This window comes from Sinohyriopsis cumingii, chromosome 5 (genome assembly GCF_028554795.1).
Source record: "Sinohyriopsis cumingii isolate HCF-2022 chromosome 5, ASM2855479v2, whole genome shotgun sequence".
Lineage (NCBI taxonomy): Eukaryota > Metazoa > Mollusca > Bivalvia > Unionida > Unionidae > Sinohyriopsis > Sinohyriopsis cumingii.
Window position 1 is genome coordinate 113580785 of NC_142965.1, and position 24811 is coordinate 113605595.

At 35.4% G+C, this 24811-nt stretch overlaps 1 protein-coding gene across 1 annotated transcript in view; it reads right to left on the reverse strand.

Moving 5' to 3' along the window:
• The window catches only part of LOC149800007 (mitochondrial intermediate peptidase-like), a 79297-nt gene that overhangs the window by 12017 nt on the left and 42469 nt on the right, over positions 1-24811 (reverse strand). Inside the window, exons 14-18 of the mRNA XM_089959536.1 lie at positions 19524-19594; positions 12591-12689; positions 9444-9578; positions 6720-6841; positions 461-534 (exon numbers count right to left, since the gene is read on the reverse strand). Of these exons, the coding sequence (XP_089815662.1) occupies positions 461-534; positions 6720-6841; positions 9444-9578; positions 12591-12689; positions 19524-19594 (501 nt within the window). The remainder of the gene's footprint in view (positions 1-460; positions 535-6719; positions 6842-9443; positions 9579-12590; positions 12690-19523; positions 19595-24811) is intronic.

Sequence of the window (24811 nt, forward strand, 5' to 3'; positions counted from 1 at the left end):
GTCAACATATACTTCCCAATAAGTCTCATCCAACATCAAACAACATAGGTCCTGATCTGTCATTGCATAATGCACTGGCAAATCAGCATCGGTGTTGTTTTTTTTTCTAATTATTAATCATAGCATAGATCCAGATCTGCTAATATATTACACACTGGCAAAGGTGGACCTATGCAGTTTTGCAGTAGTAGCCAACTTATAGGCAGTTCATAAAATGGATTGTGGTTAAAGAAGTAAAAGTAGGGACAATAGTATTTGTAGCAACAACTGATTTTACCATAGCAACAGAGGTGTTGGTGGTTGTTGCACATGTAACAACAACAGGACTGACAGTAGGTACATGTATAGTAAAGGTGTTGATAGCTGTAACATTTGTAATAAGCTCTATAGGGATATGACATTTGTTAACAATTTTAGTAATTATAAATGTCAGGTGCAACATTAATATTCACATATGTACCTTCCACTAAAGCTGAAGGATGGATTTCCCCTCCATGACAAAGCATTTCTCTTCTATACTTCTCACCCATTGTCCTGAAGATTACAATATATATATATATATATATATATATATATATATATATATATATATATATATATATATATATATTAAAAGAAATATTTCTACACTAAAACAAGCAATTACGAATTTACAGTTTGATAAAGACCTACCCTAATAACCAGAAGTCATTCAAAGTGCAACTTCAAAAATGAAATTATGAAATTACCAGTAGTAATAAATCAACCCTAGCAGTACAGTGTACATGATCATAGGATTCTGAACTGTTTCCTATTGAAAAGCACTGTTCTGAACTGTTTTTTTTTTTTACAGTTAGGCTCTGTCCTTAAAAATTTGTTATAGTTAGGCACTGCCTGGAACTGTTTCTTATAGTGTGCTACTAATCTGAACTGTTTATTGTAGTGAGGCACTGTCTGGAACTGTTTCTTATAGTGAGCTACTAATCTGAACTGTTTATTGTAGTGAGGCACTGTCTGGAACTGTTTCTTATAGTGAGCTACTAATCTGAACTGTTTATTGTAGTGAGGCACTGTCTGGAACTGTTTCTTATAGTGAGCTACTAATCTGAACTGTTTATTGTAGTGAGGCACTGTCTGGAACTGTTTCTTATAGTGAGTTACTAATCTGAGCAGTTTTTATTGTAGTGAGGCACTGTCTGGAACTGTTTATTATAGTGCAGATCTGTTTTACTTGATTTACAAATAATACAAATGTTGTTATCCTCGTAACTTGATTTCTTTTTTCTACGAATTTTCTCTGGCATATACACACCCTTAAAAATTAAATGAAAACAAAATACAGATGGAATTCACAAAGAACACAAATTAAATGACAATTGTGTGTGTGTCTGTGTTGTTTTTATTTTATTTTTATCGTAGCTTTAACATTTTTAGTCATATTGCTATGATGTCTGCAGTGTGGCAGTTTATAGTTATGTCTACCACTCAGGCACAATGCCACAGACCAGTCCCAACTTGAACCTCTTAATGGTGATCACGAAGTGAGGCAGCTCTTAATAACTTTTATACGTCTTTGGTATGACTCAACCAGAGTTCAAACCTGCTATCTCCCGCATCTGAGGCAGACACTCTAATCACTTACTACAGGCCAAAATGATAAATGCATCTTGAGGAAATTGAGCACACAAATAATAAACAAACAATGATGAATGCAAAATAAAAACAGAATGAAACACAAATGCATTTCATAAAAATGCTTGAAACTTCAATATTTTACACTACCACTAAATTCCCATGGTCAAAGGATCTTTTGCATGATCATCCAGAACCCAAGTCCTTCAATTATAACTCATTTTTTAATCACTTAAAAGCAATGACATTGTTCTTGTTGAAGCGATGTAAAACAACCCAACTGCCATTGATGTTTTCATGGCATTAATATTGGTTATATCTGTACAATCTTTATTTGAATGAAAAAAAGCAATACAATTTGCAGACTATACAACTATATTTTTACACTTATTGCAATTGCAGGTATAGTGTAACATGTTATAAATTCAATGCTGTCTTTACATTTATGCAGTTTCTATTCCATTAAAGTACACTTTTAATAAGATGAAATATGCATGCTATTGTTAATCCTGTAACACTTTTAAAAACAGTAAGCCCAAAAGCAACAAAGGATGAAAGCAATAAACTGAAAATCTTCATGAATTTTTAGGGCCACAGAAGGAAAATAAAGACAAGACAGAAGAAATGCAAATGTGAATAGAAAACAAATGGAAAACAAACAGAATGAAAGAAAGAAGTAACAGTAGTTGTATCACCAAGTTATGGCATTTAAAAAACAACAGCTGGCATGAAACTGAAAATTTTGAAAACATGGGCCATAACTATATTGGTAGCTGCACAGGCAAATCATCCATGGCAATATCTGCATTACTGTAATGCTGGCATGCTAAATACATCAACATTCATGTAACCTTAGTGTAAATATCAAATAAATGTAATTATTATAACAAAATAAAATTATTATATACCAACAAAATGGAAGCTTTGAAGCCTATCCCTCTTTGAACACTTCCATATAAATATGAGACCTTCAATACCAAACACCATCAAATAATGAATGTTAGTTGCCGACCTGTTTTTTCACGAATCTACAATTTAAATTTAAATTCAAACTGACCAAAAGGTCCATACTTATCAAAATAAGGCTTGAAAAACATAAAAAGCAAAGTGTCATATGATGGAAAGTTCATTATCTAATGGCATAACAATCTAACAAATAGTTCCTGAGCCATGCTGCTTAAAAGTTATAAACAAAAAGACAGATGGACAAATAGGCAAAGTGACAAGTTGGCCCCATTTTCAAAGTAGACTCATATAATGATGATGATGCCATCTCCACCATCATGGAGATGTACATAAGCTGGAACACAGGCAAAACTGGGGGGAGGGGGATTTTTAGCTGTACAAGCTTACAAGAATATAAGTATACATTAAAATCTTCATAGTACACAAAAAAAAGAAAATAAAACATCATGGAGTGTATGGATTTAACAACATCTGTCAAATTCCAAAAAGTTACCATAATGCACTTTACATTTCGATAACAAAATTGTGTGCCCAGAATGATTACAATCTATAACATCAATGACAGAAACATAAACTTTGTCAACCTGCAGATTTTACACTCTGCAGGCATCAAAGCCTACCAGCAAGACTGTCCCAGACCTGCCTTCAAAAGAGGGAATATTAGTATCATTCAGAGAAACAGAGAACCACCAGTTATATGATCTCAAATTGTACTAGTTTCTGTCAATGAAAAAGAGAAACATGACTGACCATTCTCAAACATAAAAGAAGCTGACTGGGAAAAAGGGAGTAGGTGTAATCAATAGTTTTCCCATTGTTACCCATAAAAACAAGTTGATAGGATTTACTGACAGGATACTGGTAGGAATAATATGAGGGTGATTTCATAAAATTCTAATGATCCATGACTATAAAAAATGGGCATATTTTAAAATAAACACAAAAGGTGTTACAACTTGTAGACTCCAAGCATCCCTGCTGAGCATTCCATGAAGTCAATCAAATCATGGTCACGACTCTTTACCTTTAAGTATAGTTTAAAGGTGACAGTAGCCAACACAGTGAAAGTAACTTCACATGTTCCCTGAGAGAGAAGAATTAATATATAGTCTTACTGCAAATTCTAGATTGACTTTTGTCATTTCTCTGTAGCTCTAGCTTGTTAAAAAGTTTTAATATCAATGCTAAATGCACAATTCTATCAAATTTACATCCTGAGAGCATGCAAACATATGATAAATGGCTGGGTTCACCAAGCAATCTAACAACACCTGTTCACTCCTATAATGATTGGTGGCAAAGATGTCCACAACAATACCACCCTTAAAAAATGCAAGATATCTATGTCCAGTAACAGAATGAGCTGTTTTTAAAAAAATAGTATTTGGCAGTATATGTTGCCCTTCACACTTTTTTTTGCAAAAGCAACACTGTTCACAGCCATCATCAAGTTCAGCATGTAATGCATTGCACCAGTTTTCTACCGAATCTGCTGCTGGTTGTCCAACTGAGTTTGTGATCATATCATTGTGTACGCAAGTCACACAAGAAAAATCTATATTCTGGAAAGAATTTTACAGAATTTTAAAGTGTTCACATCTTGCCAAGATAAATAATCTAAAAACCCTTGAGTGTAATCCCTTTCAGCTCTGTGGTCAATCATTGTGGTTTATGTCTCATTTCTGATGGTCTTTCATGTTACAACTGTTTAACAAATAATTTGTCTGTTTCTTGTAATTTTTATGCTGTCTAACATCATTGGTTCCCTCACCCTCTTGCTCTTGCTCAGCTTTATCTCTATTATACCAGTGTTACAATAAACTCTTCTATTTCAACTTTGTCACAGACACAGATATTTTGGAACCATTTTCATACAGGACATAGAAGGCATCATTAGAAATCTTCTTTTGAAAGATCCATGTTATAATTATCATCCATTCAGGGGGAATAGTGACAACAAATTTTCTAAGACAGTCACTGTGGCAACCATATTAGACATCTTCATTTTGGATCAACTAGGTATCATAAGAAGTCTACTGTTCAAAACCCTATTGTTATGTATATGTGATTTAATTTATATTTTCTTTAATTCAGTCATTTGTTAGTTTTAAATTTGTATTATTCCATTACATGCTATTGTAATGTAATTTTATTTACTGGAATTTGATACTTTCCAGAAATTAGTTTGATCTGACTGTTTTTTCATAAACACCTAATAATAGAACTTTGTATCTAAAAGCTAACCTAGTTCCTGGCCTTGATTCAGAGTTGGAGTAAACAACTTCTGAATCATTTTTTTTTTTTTATTCATTCGTAGTGAGATTGATTAGAGTGAAATCGAGGCTGACTGTGAGTGTGTGATGTTAGGTATGTGAAGCTTCGATCTTGATCTGGAAAGTGATCACGTGACCCTCATATGGGAGTCTGTTTTGTGTCTTAAGTTAGTGTATAACTTTTTTCTATAGTGAAGTTTTAATACTTTGAGCTTTCTTCAAATTATTTGGATTCTAAGAGATTGGTTCTTTTCCCTGGGAATATTTAAGTGTTCATACAGAATTCTTGGACAAAGACATTTATTGAAATTTTATTTGGAATTCAAATACCAGAATATTATTTGTATGTGGTTCAACAAAGAACTGTTGACACATCAGTGCTATACTGACTATAGTATATGTCATTGCCTTCCATTCTGGATTTTCATCAGGCCTCAAACTCAAACTCATTAGGACATTTTATTACTAGGACTTATAATTTTTTAATTATTGGAATATTTTTGGATTTGATTTTTAAAACCATAAGTTCTTTTCCTCATTTTTACCTTATTTTTCTAGGGAAATACATTATTTGTTCATTTTACAAAGCTTGCTGTCTTCACTTTTTTCTTGTTACTGTTTATGAGAGTCTAAACACATGACACTATGTTGATATAGTCATCCATTTGGGATGGAAAGAGATAACAACATTTTCATGAAATTACTTTTCTTTCAGGAGTAATGTTACAAAGATTTTAAAGATGGTCACTGTGTGGCAATCATATTGGATGTCAGATTGGCACCATTTTCCACTGTAGCAGCCATACTAGATGTCAGATTGGTGCCATTTTCATTTATGACCAATCAGACATCATCAGAAGTCTTTTAGTGAAAACACCATTGTGATATGATCCATTCAGAAAACGTAGCAATAACTGGGTTTTCAAGATGGCTGCCATGGTAGCTATATTGGATGATGCACCATTTTATATAGGACCAACATCATAAAAAGTCTTTTAGTGAGAACCACCATATTCATGTGATCATCCATTCAGGAGAAGTACTGAAAACAAGATTTTCATGCTGGCCATATTCGACCACACATAAGCACCATTTTCATTTATGACCAACTAGAAATCATAAGAAGTCGTTTAGTGAGAACCCTATGGTGACATGAACATCCATTCAGGAAAAGAAATGATGCAGCACTATTTTCATTTATGATTAAATTGCCTATGCGATGAATGTGTGTGTAAAGTGTCATGGCAGCCTTCAATGTAGTTTAGGAGGAGTAGCAACAACAAACTTGTGCCAACAAATGGATGGATGATGGACAACAGTCAACAGATGGCCGATGGATGACATACAACAGACCATATCATAAGCTATTCTGGTCTATGACCAGTAGTACTAAGAAGACAAAAGAGGGGAAAAAATTGTATATGCCTACGGGCAGGTTTAATGGAAGGAAAACACTCTTACTTCTAAGGTCACCTTGAACCAGTAAACTGTAAACCAGCAAAGTGATATAGTGTTGAGATCTCAATAGTTTCTATATTATGACCGTGGGGCTAAGTTCATGGGGTTAGGGAAAGACCATGGGCCATGACATAAGGTCCCATTACGACATTAATTGAAACTAAACAATTAATCACACCAGCCAATTCTTAGGCATCTGAAACAAGCAATTCTTGTGCTATTTAAAATCATCATTACATCGCATCCTCACAGACTCCACGTATGGGACTATCACTGACAAAAGTTTCATGCATCAAGCTCTACAAGTCTAGAAGGAGTTTAAGGACATGACACAAATATATATGAACTATATAACAACATCTCTGAATGCATAGAATATAAAATTCACACTAAAGGCTGATAAATATTTACCTGTTAAAGGGATCCTGTTTGAAGCACTGATGCCAGATTCTGGAGGCCACCGCCCGGGCCATGAGATATGAATAGTACTTTGCACCATATCCAACCAAGTGGCTAAATCTCAGCTGCCACGCCTGCAGTATACATGGATATAAACAATGTCAAGATTACTATACAACTACTGACTGATATTGTTAATTTCCTTTTCTTTTTATAAAATTAGGTCTTAATACATTACCAGCTGAAGAAATGGGAGCTAATTGCCTTTCCCAAAGACACTGAGGCAGCCAACGTGGGGTCGCCTGGTTGGGTACTGAACATGAAACCTTTGATTATGATCCCAATATTATATTTATCTGATCCAGCACTGCATTTAGGACTTTTCTCTCAAATCATTTTATTCGTGTAATCAGTAATACCAGCCTTCTAGAAACATAGAAACAAGTTACATATATTTCAACTGCAATCTGTACAAGTCCATATCTGGAACTGATTGATGCAAATAATGCCAATCTGAGCTGAACGTGGCCACTGCAATGCAGATCTTGGTTTACGATTTTTGCTTTAAGGTGTACATTTCCATACATGGAATATGACTGAGAGATTCCTTAATCCAGAACTTTTCAGGATAATATCAAGACTCATTTCACACAAAAACTGCTAAAACCTGTTAAAAGTGGAAGCTTTGTAAGCTACCAGTCAACCCTGATTCAAGTGACTTCTGATATAAGTGATGACTGTAATTTATGAACACAATCATCATTCACAGATTGATTATATGACTGCACTCTTGTGAGTGATTACCTTATGAACGCAGTTGTAACTATGATTCTGAGGCAAAACATGCTTTCTGACACAGCTATTAATTGCAAAACAGATATAAATACTGCTGATCAGTATTTAATCCTTTGTAATCATGAATGCTGAGTAGAATCCACATGTCGAATGCAGATTGTCCTGAACCAAGATAAATAAAGAATTGAGGGAAAAAGCTGTCTGGTTACTGGTTTCAACAGATCTTCCTGGTAAATTCATATGCCAATAACCTTTAACCAGACTTGTGGACTTGCCAAAAACTACCACTGTAGTGAGATTGTCATCAAAATTCAATATTATAATTAACCATTCCATCTTGAATGGATCTGCAATCATGAATATACACAGCTTAAAGGATGAAATTGTTTATCTGTATTGAAAACCCTCATAAAGCCAATAATGTCATAATGAGAGATCTTGTCTTTTACAGCCGTGCAAAAGAACACTGCCTTAAATCCTTAATTCATCTGTGAAGCTTCTGTCATATTTTCTTACTTGCTTTTTCTGTTGTTCTCATAAAGCTTTGTCTTCTTTTGTTGCTTTATCAATGTAGCAATGTATCAATGTATCAATGTAGCAATGTATCAATGTGTTATTAAATCTCACACACAAGACTGAATGCCCCATGGTCAGAGATCTCATCTGTTCACCTCAGTACACTCGTTGTCTTTTGTTGATTGCATCCATCCATTTATTATATATGTTGTAGATAACTTAGTTTTGGGTCTTGGCTGTAAATTCATTCAGTGAGTGTTATGTAAATAAATCTACCATACCTAACTTTATGATTTACATACAATAATGTCAAACAGCTACACATATACTTCTGATAAAAACTGTAATGCTCATTTTCTATGTATCTTAAGAGCTAATATTTTTTATGAAGGCACGCAATATTTACAAAATAATGAATAAACAGCAAAATATATACACAATAATTATGGTTATTTTTCCTTCAACCCTGAGATGGACCCTTCTGTACAGAATAGAATGTCCACCTATCTAGAGTGACAACTTCTGTTGGCAAAGGGGTGGTCTCAATATACGTTTTACTGTATCCTGAAAATCATATTATTACATTGTGGACCAGACTCTTGTTATGCTGCATTCAAGAAGCATGTACTGTAAGAATACCATAGAGCTTATTATATATCTCATTCAACAATATGAACAAAAAATATGAGTCTGAAGAAAAACACTTATGACTGAATAAAATACTTACTGTGCCGGCTACATAAGGTATGACTGAATAAAATACTGTGCCTGCTACATAAGGTATGACTGAATAAAATACTTACTGTGCCTGCTACATAAGGTATGACTGAATAAAATACTTACTGTGCCTGCTACATAAGGTATGACTGAATAAAATACTTACTTTGCCTGCTACATAAGGTATGACTGAATAAAATACTGTGCCTGCTACATAAGGTATGACAATAAAATACTTACTGTGCCTGCTACATAAGGTATGACAATAAAATACTTACTGTGCCTGCTACATAAGGTATAACAATAAAATACTTACTGTGTCCGCTACTTAAGGTATGACTGAATAAAATACTTACTGTGCCTGCTACATAAGGTATGACTGAATAAAATACTTACTTTGCCTGCTACATAAGGTATGACTGAATAAAATACTGTGCCTGCTACATAAGGTATGACTGAATAAAATACTTACTGTGCCTGCTACATAAGGTATGACAATAAAATACTTACTGTGCCTGCTACATAAGGTATAACAATAAAATACTTACTGTGCCCGCTACATAAGGTATGACTGAATAAAATACTTACTGTGCCCGCTACATAAGGTATGACTGAATAAAATACTTACTTTGCCTGCTACATAAGGTATGACTGAATAAAATACTTACTGTGCCTGCTACATAAGGTATGACTGAATAAAATACTTACTGTGCCTGCTACATAAGGTATCCCATGATATTTATTTTGGACATCAGCCAGGATATCTGTGGTGGATTTTCCTTGCTGGGGATGACTATGGTATATCTGGTCTAAAATGGCCTGAAACACTTGAACCTGCATCTCCTGCAAATAAAAGGATATGAACAAAAGCATGAGAGTGATTATTATTGCTTGCTATTGCATTTTTCAATTCTTTTTGCATCTTATCCAAATATGAAATGTATTAATAAGGATCCATTACAATCGCCACCCTAACAACTGCCCACGCCCTCCACATAAAAAAAAAAACATGACCGATGGTTTGTAATCAGAAATGTTGCATTTATATGTATAACTGACCTTTTACCACCATCACTGTGTCACTTGGGTGAGGCATGCAGAGCAAATATACCTTTCTCACATGACTGTCATATGACCAAGTATTCTATAGTAATGTCTCTTTCTTAATCCAAACACAAGACTAACCAGAGACTAAATTAGGCTCATGTTCACAGACATTGCCAAACTAGAGTCATTAGCAAGACACCATCCAAATGCTTGAATATCCAAACAAAATGGGCATCATATGGCAAGTCTGGATGAATGCACAAGCTCTGGTGAATTTCTATGTATTGTGGACTCGCAGTATCAATGTATGGGTGTTAACTTTAAAACTGCATTCCAACTGCTGACATTAGATATGTTAAGTAACGGCCTGTCCATTTATGATTTGCAGCTGGAAAATTTGCAGTACTTTCTGGAAGAGGCCCAAACTAACTGTGCCCATTAGAGTGTAACAGACCCAATCTAAAACCAATCCATGGATATTGTAAATAAACTGAAGTGGTTATAGAGGAGTTACGGTATCAGGTGGATTGATGGCTGGAGTAATGGAATGTATCACAATATCTCTGACATAAAGAAAACAAACAACCGATTGAAATCACTAAAATGTTTAGCAAACTTCATTCTTACACTGTTATCAAACTTTTAATAATTGCAATGCCAGTAGCTGGTAAATAAAGTAACATTTCCATCGGTCAGAATGTTGCCACGTGATCAAAATGAATCGTGTTTATTTCTGTCTGAACTGTAAGGAGAACTACTTTTCTAAGAATATCCACTTCTATAAATAGAGTCACATGTACAGCATAAGATAAACACTGCCAGTGAAGGCAGACACCAAGTAAGCATTAAAGGAAAAGAATATTCTAACAACTTCAAAAAATATTAATTGAATAAATTTGGTTTTCATTGGTTGAAGGACTGGTATTATGATGAGCTTATTACGATAAAGCAGGATAATCCCAAGTGCTATGAATAGTGACGTAACAGAAAACCCCAAACATGTATTACTGCGCTCAATTAAGATTTGTTTTTTAATGAAGCAAACAAAATAACATGATGAATAATTGAAATTTCAATTATAAGAGTTTAATGTTGTTTTTTTAGTTTATCGTGGTATAAACTGTCAGTTGCCAACTCACACAGCTTACATAATGCCCTTCGGGTATAAACTGACAGTTGCCGACTCACACAGCTTAGATAATGCCCTTCGGCAACCACAACCACCTTAATATCTCCATTCCCTGTCTCCAGTGGTTGACGAAAGTTACAATATCATTGTTTACATCTAAAAACAACACCAAATTGTATCTCAGGGCTTGAAATCTATCTTCAGTAATGTACTGCCTTTTATATCCACTAATAATTCAAGCCCCATAGACCCAAATCTGCCAGCACATGATGTGATGGCAACTCTAGATCATGCAGTTTACAGCTGGACTTGATTTATAAGCAGGTACATAAAGTAACTGTTTGGTGATATCCCATATGCACTAACACATACACATACATGACTGCAGAATCAAAAAATCTATGCTTTCATAAAAGACTATTTTAAACTCTAATAATTAATGAAAGTTTTTCTACTGCAGCTTCTTCCAATATGTTGTACAAATATTAACAAAATATTCAGTTTAACACTACTATTGAAGTATACTATATATATGACGACACTTATCAGAGGGCTATAACTTCAGGGAGTCTCAAATAAAATGATGTCAGCTTTTATGTCTTTTACTAAATAATGAAAAATAAATTCCTATACATTATTAATAATCACAGTAATAATTCCCTGAGAGAAAATTATAAGTCAAAGAAAAGTATAGAAGACCTTTGGAAATCAGTAGTGATTTACAACCTGCCATCATTTCGCAGCACAGGCTTTTTGTGATGTACAGAAACGATTATCTCACCAACCCACTTTTCTTTCTGTATCTGATAATGAGTATGTGTTCCACAAACTGTTCAAATTGGTTGAATTTTTAAATGGTGTTGTTGTAGGGTATAACGCAATTTTTCAGCACAAGATAGGCTATACATGACAGCCAGTAGAAATGATGTAGGAAGAACCCAGGAAAACCCCCCAAAGAACCACCAACCCACGAGAAGCTACTGGCAAGCTTTCTCACATACCCACATTGGCCAAACCCTGAGAATTGAACCCACACAGACAGAAATGAGATGGTAGTGCTCCATAACGTTGAGTGCTTCAGACTGCTCGGGGCCCCTCAATTTTTTAATATTCATTCAACTATTATTTTATGTGAAATTAGTGATGGTACTTTTCCCACACTTTTCTATAAAACGACTCATACCTGGAGAGAGATAATGAACAAAAAGTAGTGCAAGATAAAGGAAAGTGAACTACAAATTTCTGGTGGTTTTGGATTGCTTGGACCCTTAGCTAATATGTAAAAATATCAATTTTTAAAAAAGTTAAATACTCCAATCACATGATCATCCTAAAGAAATGTTAAAAACTAAATATTATCAAGAAACATCTCCATACAAGAAAATCAAGAGACCACAAAATATGTTCTGACTGCAAACTGCACAGACCCAGATCTGCCAGACTGAATGCATAACACACTAGCAGATCCAAGTTTATGCAGTTTCTTAGGAGTAATCAGTAGAACAAATAACACATACCCTGATCTGCCAGTAAATTATGCGACAGCATATCAAGGTCTATGTTCTTTGCAGCTGACTCAGTTTATATGCAAGTATATACCATATAAGAACCGAGGTCAATAAATGCCGAGGTGTTCTTTTTATGGAGGAGTCCGCTAAGGCAAAGTTCACTGTACTTACTGATGCAGCAAAGACCTTTTTACTTTGGCATATATTTCTAATTGCTTTCTCAGGAAGTGGTTCTCCTGTTTGGTAATGTCTGGCAAATGTGGACAGCACCTGTCAAACATAGAGTACATGATTTATATAATTTCTTGAAGAAGTGTCAAATGTACATCATGTGCAGCAAGCTGAACCTGTGTCCATGTTAAAAGTACATAATGTTTTATATACAAGATGCAAGTACTGACATTCATGTGTGTTAAATGGTAACAGTATAAATAATGTCCCTGAACCCAGTGGACACAGATTTGAGTTTCCATGGCAATGATGTTAATACAGTGATTCTCAAACTGTGTGCCGCAGCACACTAGTGTGCTGCGAGAGATTTGCAGGTGTGCCATGGGAGTTTTGAAAAATATTTAAAATTGATAGCGTTTCGAAACCTTGAACATATCGAAAAATTAAATGGTAAATCAATGTCACAAAAGTTAAAAAAGTAACATATATAAAACACAATCTCTCAGTCTGTCATTCACTGGTTCCTTTCGTAACGTGAGACTTGTGTGAGATCTTGGGAGAATTCAATCGCTCTAATTATGAAATGCGCGCTTGTTTGTCGACTTTGGAGTCTCGCTTCAATCTGATTTGCTCTCGAAAGCAGGCACATCCTTCACATTAAATTCAAAATTAAATATATATGTAAAAATAAATAAGTTCTTCACCACAAAAATTTTTAAATCTTTTCAGGTGTGCCATGAATTTTTTATAAACCTTTTTGGTGCGCCGCAAGACGAAAACGTTTGAGAAACACTGTGTTAATATTTTCACCTCACATTAATGAACAATCTTCCAAGTCATCCACTTATGTCAAGACTCTTATAGAAAGACCTTTATGATCCAGTGATCCTAATTTTATACAACATATGCTGGTACCCTACAGAGCAATATAATAATATATAATGATTATGCTTTCTTTCCATGGCAACATAACAATACTAAATGTGAAAATGTCAATGAATCAGAAGGTTTGGTTTGATCTTGTGCTTTATGGCACAGCAAGGCAAGTAGGTTATTTAGTGGTTAGGCAATTAGAAGAAAGTGCCATGCCCAAGTTCAAACCACAGTAGCAGATCCAGGCTGGCCCAATGCACCTATTCTGTCAAGAGTTCAGTATAATAATGGCTGAGACTCAATGTCTCAGTGTATTGAAAGGCACCACTGCAAAACCTGCTTTACATGCATTCTTAAAGGCTGACAGAAAATTCTTTTAAATGATATGGCTTATGTTACAGAAACACAAATTATTATGGATAGACAGACAGAAAGAGAGACAAGTGGACAAAAGCTATAGTCATATTCCCCCATATTACATACTGGTGGATAAAAAGAAACCAAGAAGATGCAATCAACTGCATCCTGTGCCAAAATATTTGCTAGAAGAAAAAATGATTTGTCAAAGGTTTCATTTACGTTTACTGGAAGTTGACATTTAACAAGTATACTGTGAAATTATAATCATCATGAGCTTTGCTCCAGAAATGAGAGCTGTACAGTGGAAATTAAAATTTGTTTGCAGAGACAGACATATGGACATGCTGACAATTAAATAAAAATACTCAATAAAATGGAACCACCTACTTCCCCATTAAAATCTCTTCTAAAAAACAGTGAATTCAATTTTTCAAAAATTACATATACTGGAAGTTACCACTTACAAATTGTGCAGGAATGCTATATGCATTATGAATGGTGATGGGATTTGAACTGACAAAAATGGAAAATAAAGTTTGAAGCAATCAAATACAAAACTTACAAATAGCAAAAGGCATTTCTACAGCATCTAATCGAATAAGTGCACAAAATTTCAAAAGGAGTGGTTTTGCAGTTTTGCACATGAAACTAATTTTTTGACGAAAGATGGAAGGAACAAAATGAAAATTAAGAAAATACTTTAAAAAAAACCTGAAATTGATGAACAATAATAAGCAAAATACACAGGGTGATCACAAGTTTAATATGTGTACAAAATATGATAAAAATATCTTAAAATGTGTTTGAAGTTGTATCCTTGAAATGAAAGTTTAGATAATGAATGGATGAGCAAAAAACTGAAAAAAAGAGTATCTAAAATGCTGAAGCTAAGAATCTGAAGCACAAAATGCACATCTGGACCACTGGTCTAATGCATGTAGTAAAAATCACATCTGGACCACTAGTCTAATTCATGTAGTAAAAATGCACATCTGGAGCACTAGTCTAATGCATGTACTAAAAATCACATCTGGACCACTGGTCTAATGCATGTAGTAAAAATCACATCTGGACCACTAGTCTAATGCATGTAGTAAAAATCACATCTGGACCACTAGTCTAATGCATGTAGTAAAAATCACATCTGGACCACTGGTCTAATGCATGTAGTAAAAATCACATCTGGATCACTAGTCTAATGCATGTAGTAAAAATCACATCTGGACCACTGGTCTAATGCATGTAGTAAAAATCACATCTGGACCACTAGTCTAATGCACGTAGTAAAAATGCACATCTGGACCACTAGTTTAATGCATGTAGTAAAAATGCACATCTGGACCACTAGTCTAATGCATGTAGTAAAAATCACATCTGGACCACTGGTCTAATGCATGTAGTAAAAATCACATCTGGACCACTAGTCTAATGCATGTAGTAAAAATGCACATCTGGACCACTAGTCTAATGCATGTAGTAAAAATCACATCTGGACCACTAGCCTAATGCATGTACTAAACATCACATCTGGACCACTGGTCTAATGCATGTACTAAAAATCACATCTGGACCACTAGTCTAATGCATGTAGTAAAAATGCACATCTGGACCACTAGTCTAATGCATGTAGTAAAAATCACATCTAGACCACTAGTCTAATGCATGTAGTAAAAATGCACATCTGGACCACTAGTTTAATGCATGTAGTAAAAATCACATCTAGACCACTAGTCTAATGCATGTAGTAAAAATCACATCTGGACCACTAGTCTAATGCATGTAGTAAAATTCAAAGATATACCCTTAACAGTTTTGGAAGATTGCTATGGAAATGAAAGTGTGAATGATGGATGGCAGATGGATGGATGGATCAAGCGACAAACAGATGACAATTGCAACAGTATTGAAACTCAAAAATTAACAGCAAATAGCACATCGAAACCACTAAAATAATATGTGAAGAAAAATTTCACAAAACTCTCTTAATAAATAATTTTGCAGTTTTACCCTAGAAATCAATGTGCAGATAACGGATGAATGTGTGAACTGAAAAATGGACAAAATACAATCAATACTGAAATGAAAATATTTTGAATAGGAGGGAACAAACATGCCCAAATTGATTTACTGGTTACTCCTATAGACCCATTATGTGATGGCAGTCAATACAGCCTGAACAAGGACCTGACTTTTTAGCAAGTGTACAGACTTGCAAACCCTAACAAAACCTTTCAGTAAGGCAGTCAATATTTTTCCATAAGTCAAACCAATTTTGATTAAGGTGCAATACAATGTCATGTAGTGTTATTGTCAAGATGGAAAAAACACATTTAAAAGTGTAATACGAGACCAACACAGCAATGATAAACATCATGTTCAACCAAAACATTGCTAAATAACACTTAGATCTTAATTACCTCCAGTACAGTTTCACAAACTGCCTTTCCAAACCCTATGAAGCTCAGTGGCTTCTAGCTATCTCTAAAACTGATGTATTTCTAGGCTTTTGTTTTCAAATTAACACGTGGATGGCATTCATCTCTTCTACCACAAGACACACTAAACCTACACATGTGGATGGCATTCATCTCTTCTACCACAAGACATACTAAACCAACACATGTGGATGGCATTCATCTCTCTTACCACAAGACATACTAAACCAACACGTGGACGGCATTCATCTCTTCTACCACAAGATATACTAAAGCAAAACATGTCGATGGCATTCATCTTTCTTACCACAAGACATACTAAACTAACACATGTGGACGGCATTCATCTCTTCTACCACAAGACATACTAAACCAACACATGTGGACGGCATTCATCTCTCTTACCACAAGACATGCTAAACCAACACATGTGGACGGCATTCATCTCTTCTACCACAAGACATACTAAACCAACACATGTGGATGGCATTCATCTCTTCTACCACAAGACATACTAAACCAAAACATGTGGATGGCATTCATCTCTCTTACCACAAGACATACTAAACCAACACATGTGGACGGCATTCATCTCTTCTACCACAAGACATACTAAACCAACACATGTGGATGGCATTCATCTCTTCTACCACAAGACATACTAAACTAACACATGTGGATGGCATTCATCTCTTCTACCCCAAGACATACTAAACCAACACATGTGGATGGCATTCATCTCTCTTACCACAAGACATACTAAACTAACACATGTGGATGGCATTCATCTCTTCTACCACAAGACATACTAAACCAACACATGTGGATGGCATTCATCTCTCTTACCACAAGACATACTAAACTAACACATGTGGATGGCATTCATCTCTTCTACCCCAAGACATACTAAACCAACACATGTGGATGGCATTCATCTCTCTTACCACAAGACATACTAAACTAACACATGTGGATGGCATTCATCTCTTCTACCACAAGACATACTAAACCAACACATGTGGATGGCATTCATCTCTCTTACCACAAGACATACTAAACTAACACATGTGGACGGCATTCATCTCTGTTACCACAAGACATACTAAACCAACACGTGTGGATGGCATTCATTTCTCTTACCACAAGACATACTAAACCAACACATGTGGATGGCATTCATCTCTTCTACCACAAGACATACTAAACCAACACATGTGGATGGCATTCATTTCTCTTACCACAAGACATACTAAACCAACACATGTGGATGGCATTCATCTCTCTTACCACAAGACACACTAAACCAACACATGTGGACGGCATTCATCTCTTCTACCACAAGACATACTAAACCAAAACATGTGGATAGCATTAATCTCTCTTACCACAAGACATACTAAACCAACACATGTGGACAGCATTCATCTCTCTTACCACAAGATATACTAAAGCAAAACATGTGGACAGCATTCATCTCTCTTACCACAAGACATACTAAACCAACACATGTGGATGGCATTCATCTCTGTTACCACAAGACATACTAAACCAACACATGTGGATGGCATTCATCTCTTCTACCAATAGACATACTAAACTAACACATGTGGATGGCATTCATCTCTCTTACCACAAGACATACTAAACCAACACATGTGGATGGCATTCATCTCTTCTACCAAAAGACATACTAAACTAACACATGTGGATGGCATTCATCTCTCTTACCACAAGACATACTAAACCAACACATGTGGATGGCATTCATCTCTCTTACCACAAGACATACTAAACCAACACATGTGGATGGCATTCATCTCTCTTACCACAAGACATACTAAACCAACACATGTGGATGGCATTCATCTCTCTTACCACAAGACATACTAAACCAACACATGTGGATGGCATTCATCTCTTCTACCAAAAGACATACTAAACTAACACATGTGGATGGCATTCATCTCTCTTACCACAAGACATACTAAACCAACACATGTGGATGGCATTCATCTCTTCTACCAAAAGACATACTAAACCTACACATGTAGACAGCATTCATCTCTCTTACCACAAGACATACTAAACTAACACATGTGGATGGCATTCATCTCTCTTACCACAAGACATACTAAACTAACACAAGTGGATGGCATTCATCTCTTCTACCACAAGACATACTAAACTAACACATGTGGATGGCATTCATCTCTTCTACCACAAGACATACTAAACTAACACATGTGGATGGCATTCATCTCTTCTACCAAAAGACATACTAAACTAACACATGTGGATGGCATTCATCTCTTCTACCAAAAGACATACTAAACTAACACATGTGGATGGCATTCATCTCTCTTACCACAAGACATACTAAACCAACACATGTGGATGGCATTCATCTCTTCTACCAAAAGACATATTAAACCAACACATGTGGATGGCATTCATCTCTTCTACCACAAGACATACTAAACTAACACATGTGGATGGCATTCATCTCTTCTACCAAAAGACATACTAAACTAACACATGTGGATGGCATTCATCTCTCTTACCACAAGACATACTAAACCAGCACATGTGGATGGCATTCATCTCTCTTACCACAAGACATACTAAACTAACACATGTGGATGGCATTCATCTCTTCTACCACAAGACATACTAAACTAACACATGTGGATGGCATTCATCTCTTCTACCAAAAGACATACTAAACCAACACATGTGGATGGCATTCATCTCTCTTACCACATGACATACTAAACCAACACATGTGGATGGCATTCATCTCTTCTACCAAAAGACATACTAAGCTAACATTTGTGGACGGCATTCATCTCTTTTACCACAAGACATACTAAACCAACACATGCAGATGGAATAAACGTAATTGTTTCCCTTCCTGCTTTTCTCCCCAAGAACTCTTAATATCCATTTATATTTTTCTGTTCAATTTAAACTTTTTAACTGATCAGATGTCTTCATCAAAGATTAATTTCCATTCTGAAATGTAAAACAGTTTCTATTTATTTGTCCCAGCCCACAACAAAATGTAAGACAGTTTCTATTTATTTGTTCCAGCCCACAAAGTACTCATTTTTGTTGCTGCAAGTAAACTTCTGTAGGCAAATACAATCAACATTCACATGGCATGATGGGAAATCATATTTGCACAAGTATAAACACTGATATTTTTTTAAAATAGTAATTCTGTCATAACTGAATAATATGACAGAGAAATGGAGGAAGAAAGTACCCGAGGATCTGAAGCAAAATATTCCATCAAAACTGAAGGGACTTCTGCAAAGTCTGTTGGACATCTGGTCCCTGTAACAAATGAAAAACAAAAAAAAAAATTTAGTCTCTTTCTCTGTGGTCCTATGCACCAGTTTTGTTCATGAACAAGAAATATTTTATTTATATCTAATGCACAAGAGTACCAAAAAGACACTACCAGCCTAAAATAATTTCCAGGAATTCAATATGTTGTTGTTGTTATTGTTGTTGTTGTTGTTGTTGTAGGGTTTAATGCCATTTTACAGCACAAGATAGGCCATACATGGTGGCCAGTATACATGTAAATGATGGAGGAAGAACCCAGAAAAACCCAGGAAGAACAACTGACCCACAAGAAGCTACTGGCAAGCTTTCTCACATACCCACATTGGCCGAATCCAAGACTTGAACCCACGCAGACAGAGGTGAGATAACAGTGATCCATAGCAGTGAGTACTTTAGACCACTCAGCCACTTGATGCCCCAGAATTCAAGATAAGACTATTTCTTCATTCTATCCAATGAGTGCTGAAACTATCTCTGATATTCTTGAGCTCACCAAGCAGCCATATTGGATACAAGATTGGCCACCATATTTCACTGAAGACAAACTGGACACCATTTTTGTTCATGGCCTACTTGATATTGTAACTATTCTTCTTCTGGTAAAAACCCCATGGTGATAGGACTTTCCATTCAGGGGTAATAGAAATAACAAGATTTTCAAGATGGCTGCCATGGCAGTCATACTGGACATCAAACTGGCACTATTTTCATTTAGGACCAACTAGAGATCACAAAACGCTTTTCTGTCAAAACTCCATGTTCACAATACCATCCAATCAGAAGGAGCAGTAACACCATGGAAACCATATTGGAAATCACAGTGAAACCATTTTCATTAAAGACCAATCAGTCATAATAAAAAGGAGTTGGGATAACAAGATTTTCAAGATGGTTGCCTTGGCAGCCTTACTGGACTTCAATTCAGCACCATTTTCATTTAGGACTAGCATACATAATAAGAAGCCTTCTGGTGAAAACTCCATGTTGCTATGACTATCTGTTCAAGAAAAAAAGCAATGACACGATTTTAAAGATTGCTGCTGAGGTGGCCATACTGGACATCATATTGGCATAATTTTCTTTCAGGACTAACTAGACATAATAGAACTTTTAGTGAAACCCCCATATTTACATGACCATCTATTCATTAGAGACATCAATAAAAAGATTTTCAAGATCGCCATTGTGGCCATATTTCTTGACCATATGGAATTATTTTCATCAAGGCCAAACTAGGCATCATTATAAGATTTCTGGTAGAAACCCCATGTCAATATGGAGTGATAGTAATCACTTTAACCATAAAACATCACTGATTGACACTACTTTTTGGCTGAAACATTCTTCTTTGATGCCATGTGACAGAATGAAGTGTGATTAGACAAGACTGCAAAGGTACAGTGTTCATCCTCTCTTGATGCCTTGCTTACCCTTTTTGGAATTTTTGGAGCTCAAGTCATAATTTTGCCAGGGTAATATCTCACCGACTGTTTGTTAAAAGTGTTTCAACTTTCTTGCTTGAATCAGAGCAGCAGGCTAATGTGAATTCTCTCTGATCAATATTCAGTTACCTTTCTTATACAAGAGCTTAGGCATGCTTTCACAATAGGATTACAAATAAAAACATTACAAGCATTTCATTACTCCAGATATACCAGTGTTAAAGTTGTGGTTAATCTATATATAATGTTATCAATTGGTAAACTAGAACTTAAGGAAGTAATCAAAATGGCATAATCTGAAGTTAAAAATAGAAATTATTCTGCCAAAATCAGAATATTTGGGATCCATGAAGTATGCAACAAACTTTTCATACCTGGGGTTGTGAAGGTTGCCTAGGCCCCATCTGGAGGCCAGGGCAAAGTTTTGCTTCAACCAAAGCTATCTTTATGTGCGCTTTTCAAACAAGGAAACATTTATCTAAACAGGTTTTTTGCATTATCTCCACTTAATTGAAACCCCACGTTATGAAATAAATTCCATCAAAAAAGTTACTCCCTTGGAATACTCAATAATGAATTCATTTTCTCACTGTTCTTCATTGCCTTTTCATAAAATAAAAATGTTTCTTAGAGCTCCAATACTTTCTTATCAGTTATTCTTCCACAACAGATGGTTTTTATTTGTAACAAATAAAGAAAGATCATCCAGGTCATCATTGGGATAAAAAGATCATTTAGATCAGCAATGGAATAGAAAGATCATCCAGTTCATCACTGTAATAGAAAAATCATCCTGGTCATCACTGGAATAGAAAGATCATCCAGGCTATCATTGGGATAAAAAGATCATCTAGATCATCAATGGAATAAAAAGATCATCCAGGTCATCACTGGGATAAAAAGATCATCCAGGTCATCAAAGGAATGAAAAGATCATCCATGTCATCCCTGGAATAAAAAGATCATCCAGGTCATCATTAGGATGAAAAAACAAACATTTCTTCACTAGTGTAATCACCTATGTATAGCACAGATCAAATACGTTATCCTATAATGGGCCTAAAGATCTGGGTCAATGCCATTCACTTGAAATCATACATGGTCAAGACATGTTATCCTGCAATGGACCTAAAGATCAGGGTCAATCGTATCCACTTCAATGCACATTACAGTTTGTCAGCATAGCAACCAATGTTATGCTGAATGACAGGAACATGAAACTAGCCAGTCATATTAGTTAGCTTCGATCATGTATAATTTCATAAAGTACAATATCCAAAGAAATATCATCCACATTACATTAATGTAGGGGGCCTCGAGTGGCTGAATCGCTCTCCATTACGGATCACTGCCATCTCACCTCTGTCTGCGCTGGTTCGAGTCTCAGATTCAGCTAATGTGGGTATGTGAGAAAGCTTGCCAGGAGCTTCTTTTAGGTTGGTGGTTCTTTCTGGGGGTTTCCCCATGTACTTCCTCCACCATTAATACTGGCCGCCATGTATAACCTATCATGTGCTGAAAAATGGTGTTTAACTCCACAACAACCAACCAACCAACATTAATGTAGCATAGAGGTAGGTCAACATTCTCTCCATTCTGCATGTTTTAAATGCAAACAACTTCACCTTACATACGCCATTCTCTCAAAAGTACATAATAACTGGTGAGCGTCCCCTATGTAGGTATTAGTATGGTTGACTCTAGGGATTATTGACCAGTGTGTCCCAGTGACCTCAACCATTAGTCAAGGCAATGTACAGAAGCCAAAACTTTCCTATCCTTGGCTTGACTTCAACTTTCAGGCCAGTTATAAAGGCTTCCTTTTTAGCCTAAGTGAAAGCAATCCACAAAGTCTGGTCAAAAAACTTACTCTACCATAAAATTGAATCTGAAAAAAATGCCATTTTTCATTGAGCCACAATAATTTTGACCTTTGCCCTTCTGACACCAAAATCAAAAGGCATCTTCCCATACCAAAGGTTCAAAGCCCTCCACAAACAGTGGTCAATATTTGCAATCAAGAACTAATTTAAAAGTAAAGCAAAATTAATTTTTCTTCTTTCAATAAGTGAACTTGACCTTTCAACTCAAATTTATTAGGCATCTTTCTTAGCCAAAAGGAGCCTGATCCACAAACTTTGGTACAAAGTTTACAACTGCTAGTTTTGTCCAGAAACCATTCTTCTCTTTTCAGTAACAGTGACATTGACCTTCAAAATCAATAGGCTTCTTTCTTACTCTAAGTGGAACACTGTTTCAGTGGCCAAGTGGTTAGAGCGTCCACCTTAGACGCAGGATGTTGCAGGTTAGAACCCTGGCTGAATCATATTTATTATGAGTCTATGCTCTTAAAATAAGTAACAGAAAGAGTGAAAGACAACAAGTTTTGAAAAATTTAACAAATAATTTATTTCTCTAGAACACAAAGTGAAAATGAGAAAATAAGAATTTATGGTACTGTGAATTAAATCCCAAAATAGCCCAAGAATTACAGACACAAGACCCATTAATTTAAAGTCCTGAATAAAATTCAGTAGAAGTTCCAAAGAAATCCAAAAATAAAGGCAATGACATGTCTGTTACAGCTTATGGTGTGTTGATGTGTCAACAGTTTTGTTGCTGAATCAAAGTAATATAATTCCAGGTCTGAATTCAGTATAAATTCCAGTGAATGTCTCTATCCAAGAATTTTATCAAAGCACTTTTATATTTCCAGAAAAAATAATCACTTGAATTTAATAACTTGAAGAAAATAAAATTTAGCCCAACATTTCACAACAAAATACAATTTGAAAGTGTTAGCTGTTAAGGAACGAATGACCGAGTCCTAACAATCACAAGATTATACAGTTCTCTACTTGACCTCAGGTCACAACTAGCATTTTCTAAAAAAAATCACTACCTACTGGAAAATAACCTTCTAGAATGGTCCTAATGTTTACAAAACAATAACCTGGATTATGTATAATTCACTTAGATAACCCCAAACCTTTGACCTCTTCTAGTGATCCAGATATTAGGCCCATACACAGACAAAATAATTTAGCTATGTATTAGTTGTTTACAATAAATAAATAAATTTAAAAAGTCAATTAGGTCAAGCATAAATGAGCTCAATTTTGGACAAAGTCAAGTCCAGTATACAATGCTACACTATAATAGCATGTAATGAAATAAAAATAACTAACCAACAATTAAATTAAATATGCATAACATATTAAAGACTTATAAAAATGGTACTAAGAGCTGCCTTGCTTGGCATTCAGCATTAAAAAGTTAATGTTAGGACTAGTTGGCCTGGTGACAGGATAATTCCCCAGTGCTAGACATCACTATAAACTGTTGCAATGCAGATATTGTAGCAATATTACTGAAAAATTGTTAAAGCTATGTTAAAAATGCAAATCACACACACATACACATATTCTAAGTGGAAATCCTCAACAAAGTTTGGTCAATGTACAACTAATGTCATAATGTACAAACTGATTTTCTTCTTTCAGTCATTCTGACCTTTGATTTTTTAATGCTATATTTAAAGGCTTCATTCTCAAGAAAACTGTAAGCCATCTACAATGTTTGGTAACTGGAGATGGCAGAGAACTTTATTCTTTGTGCAGAACCAAAAATGGGAACAGGCTAAGAACAATAATGCATAATAATTTCAAGGCTCACATGCTGACACTCTGTAATACACCATATTTTCTTTAAATGTACCTGGCACCAAACTGCAAAAACCTAACTTAATGTGCTGGCAGAT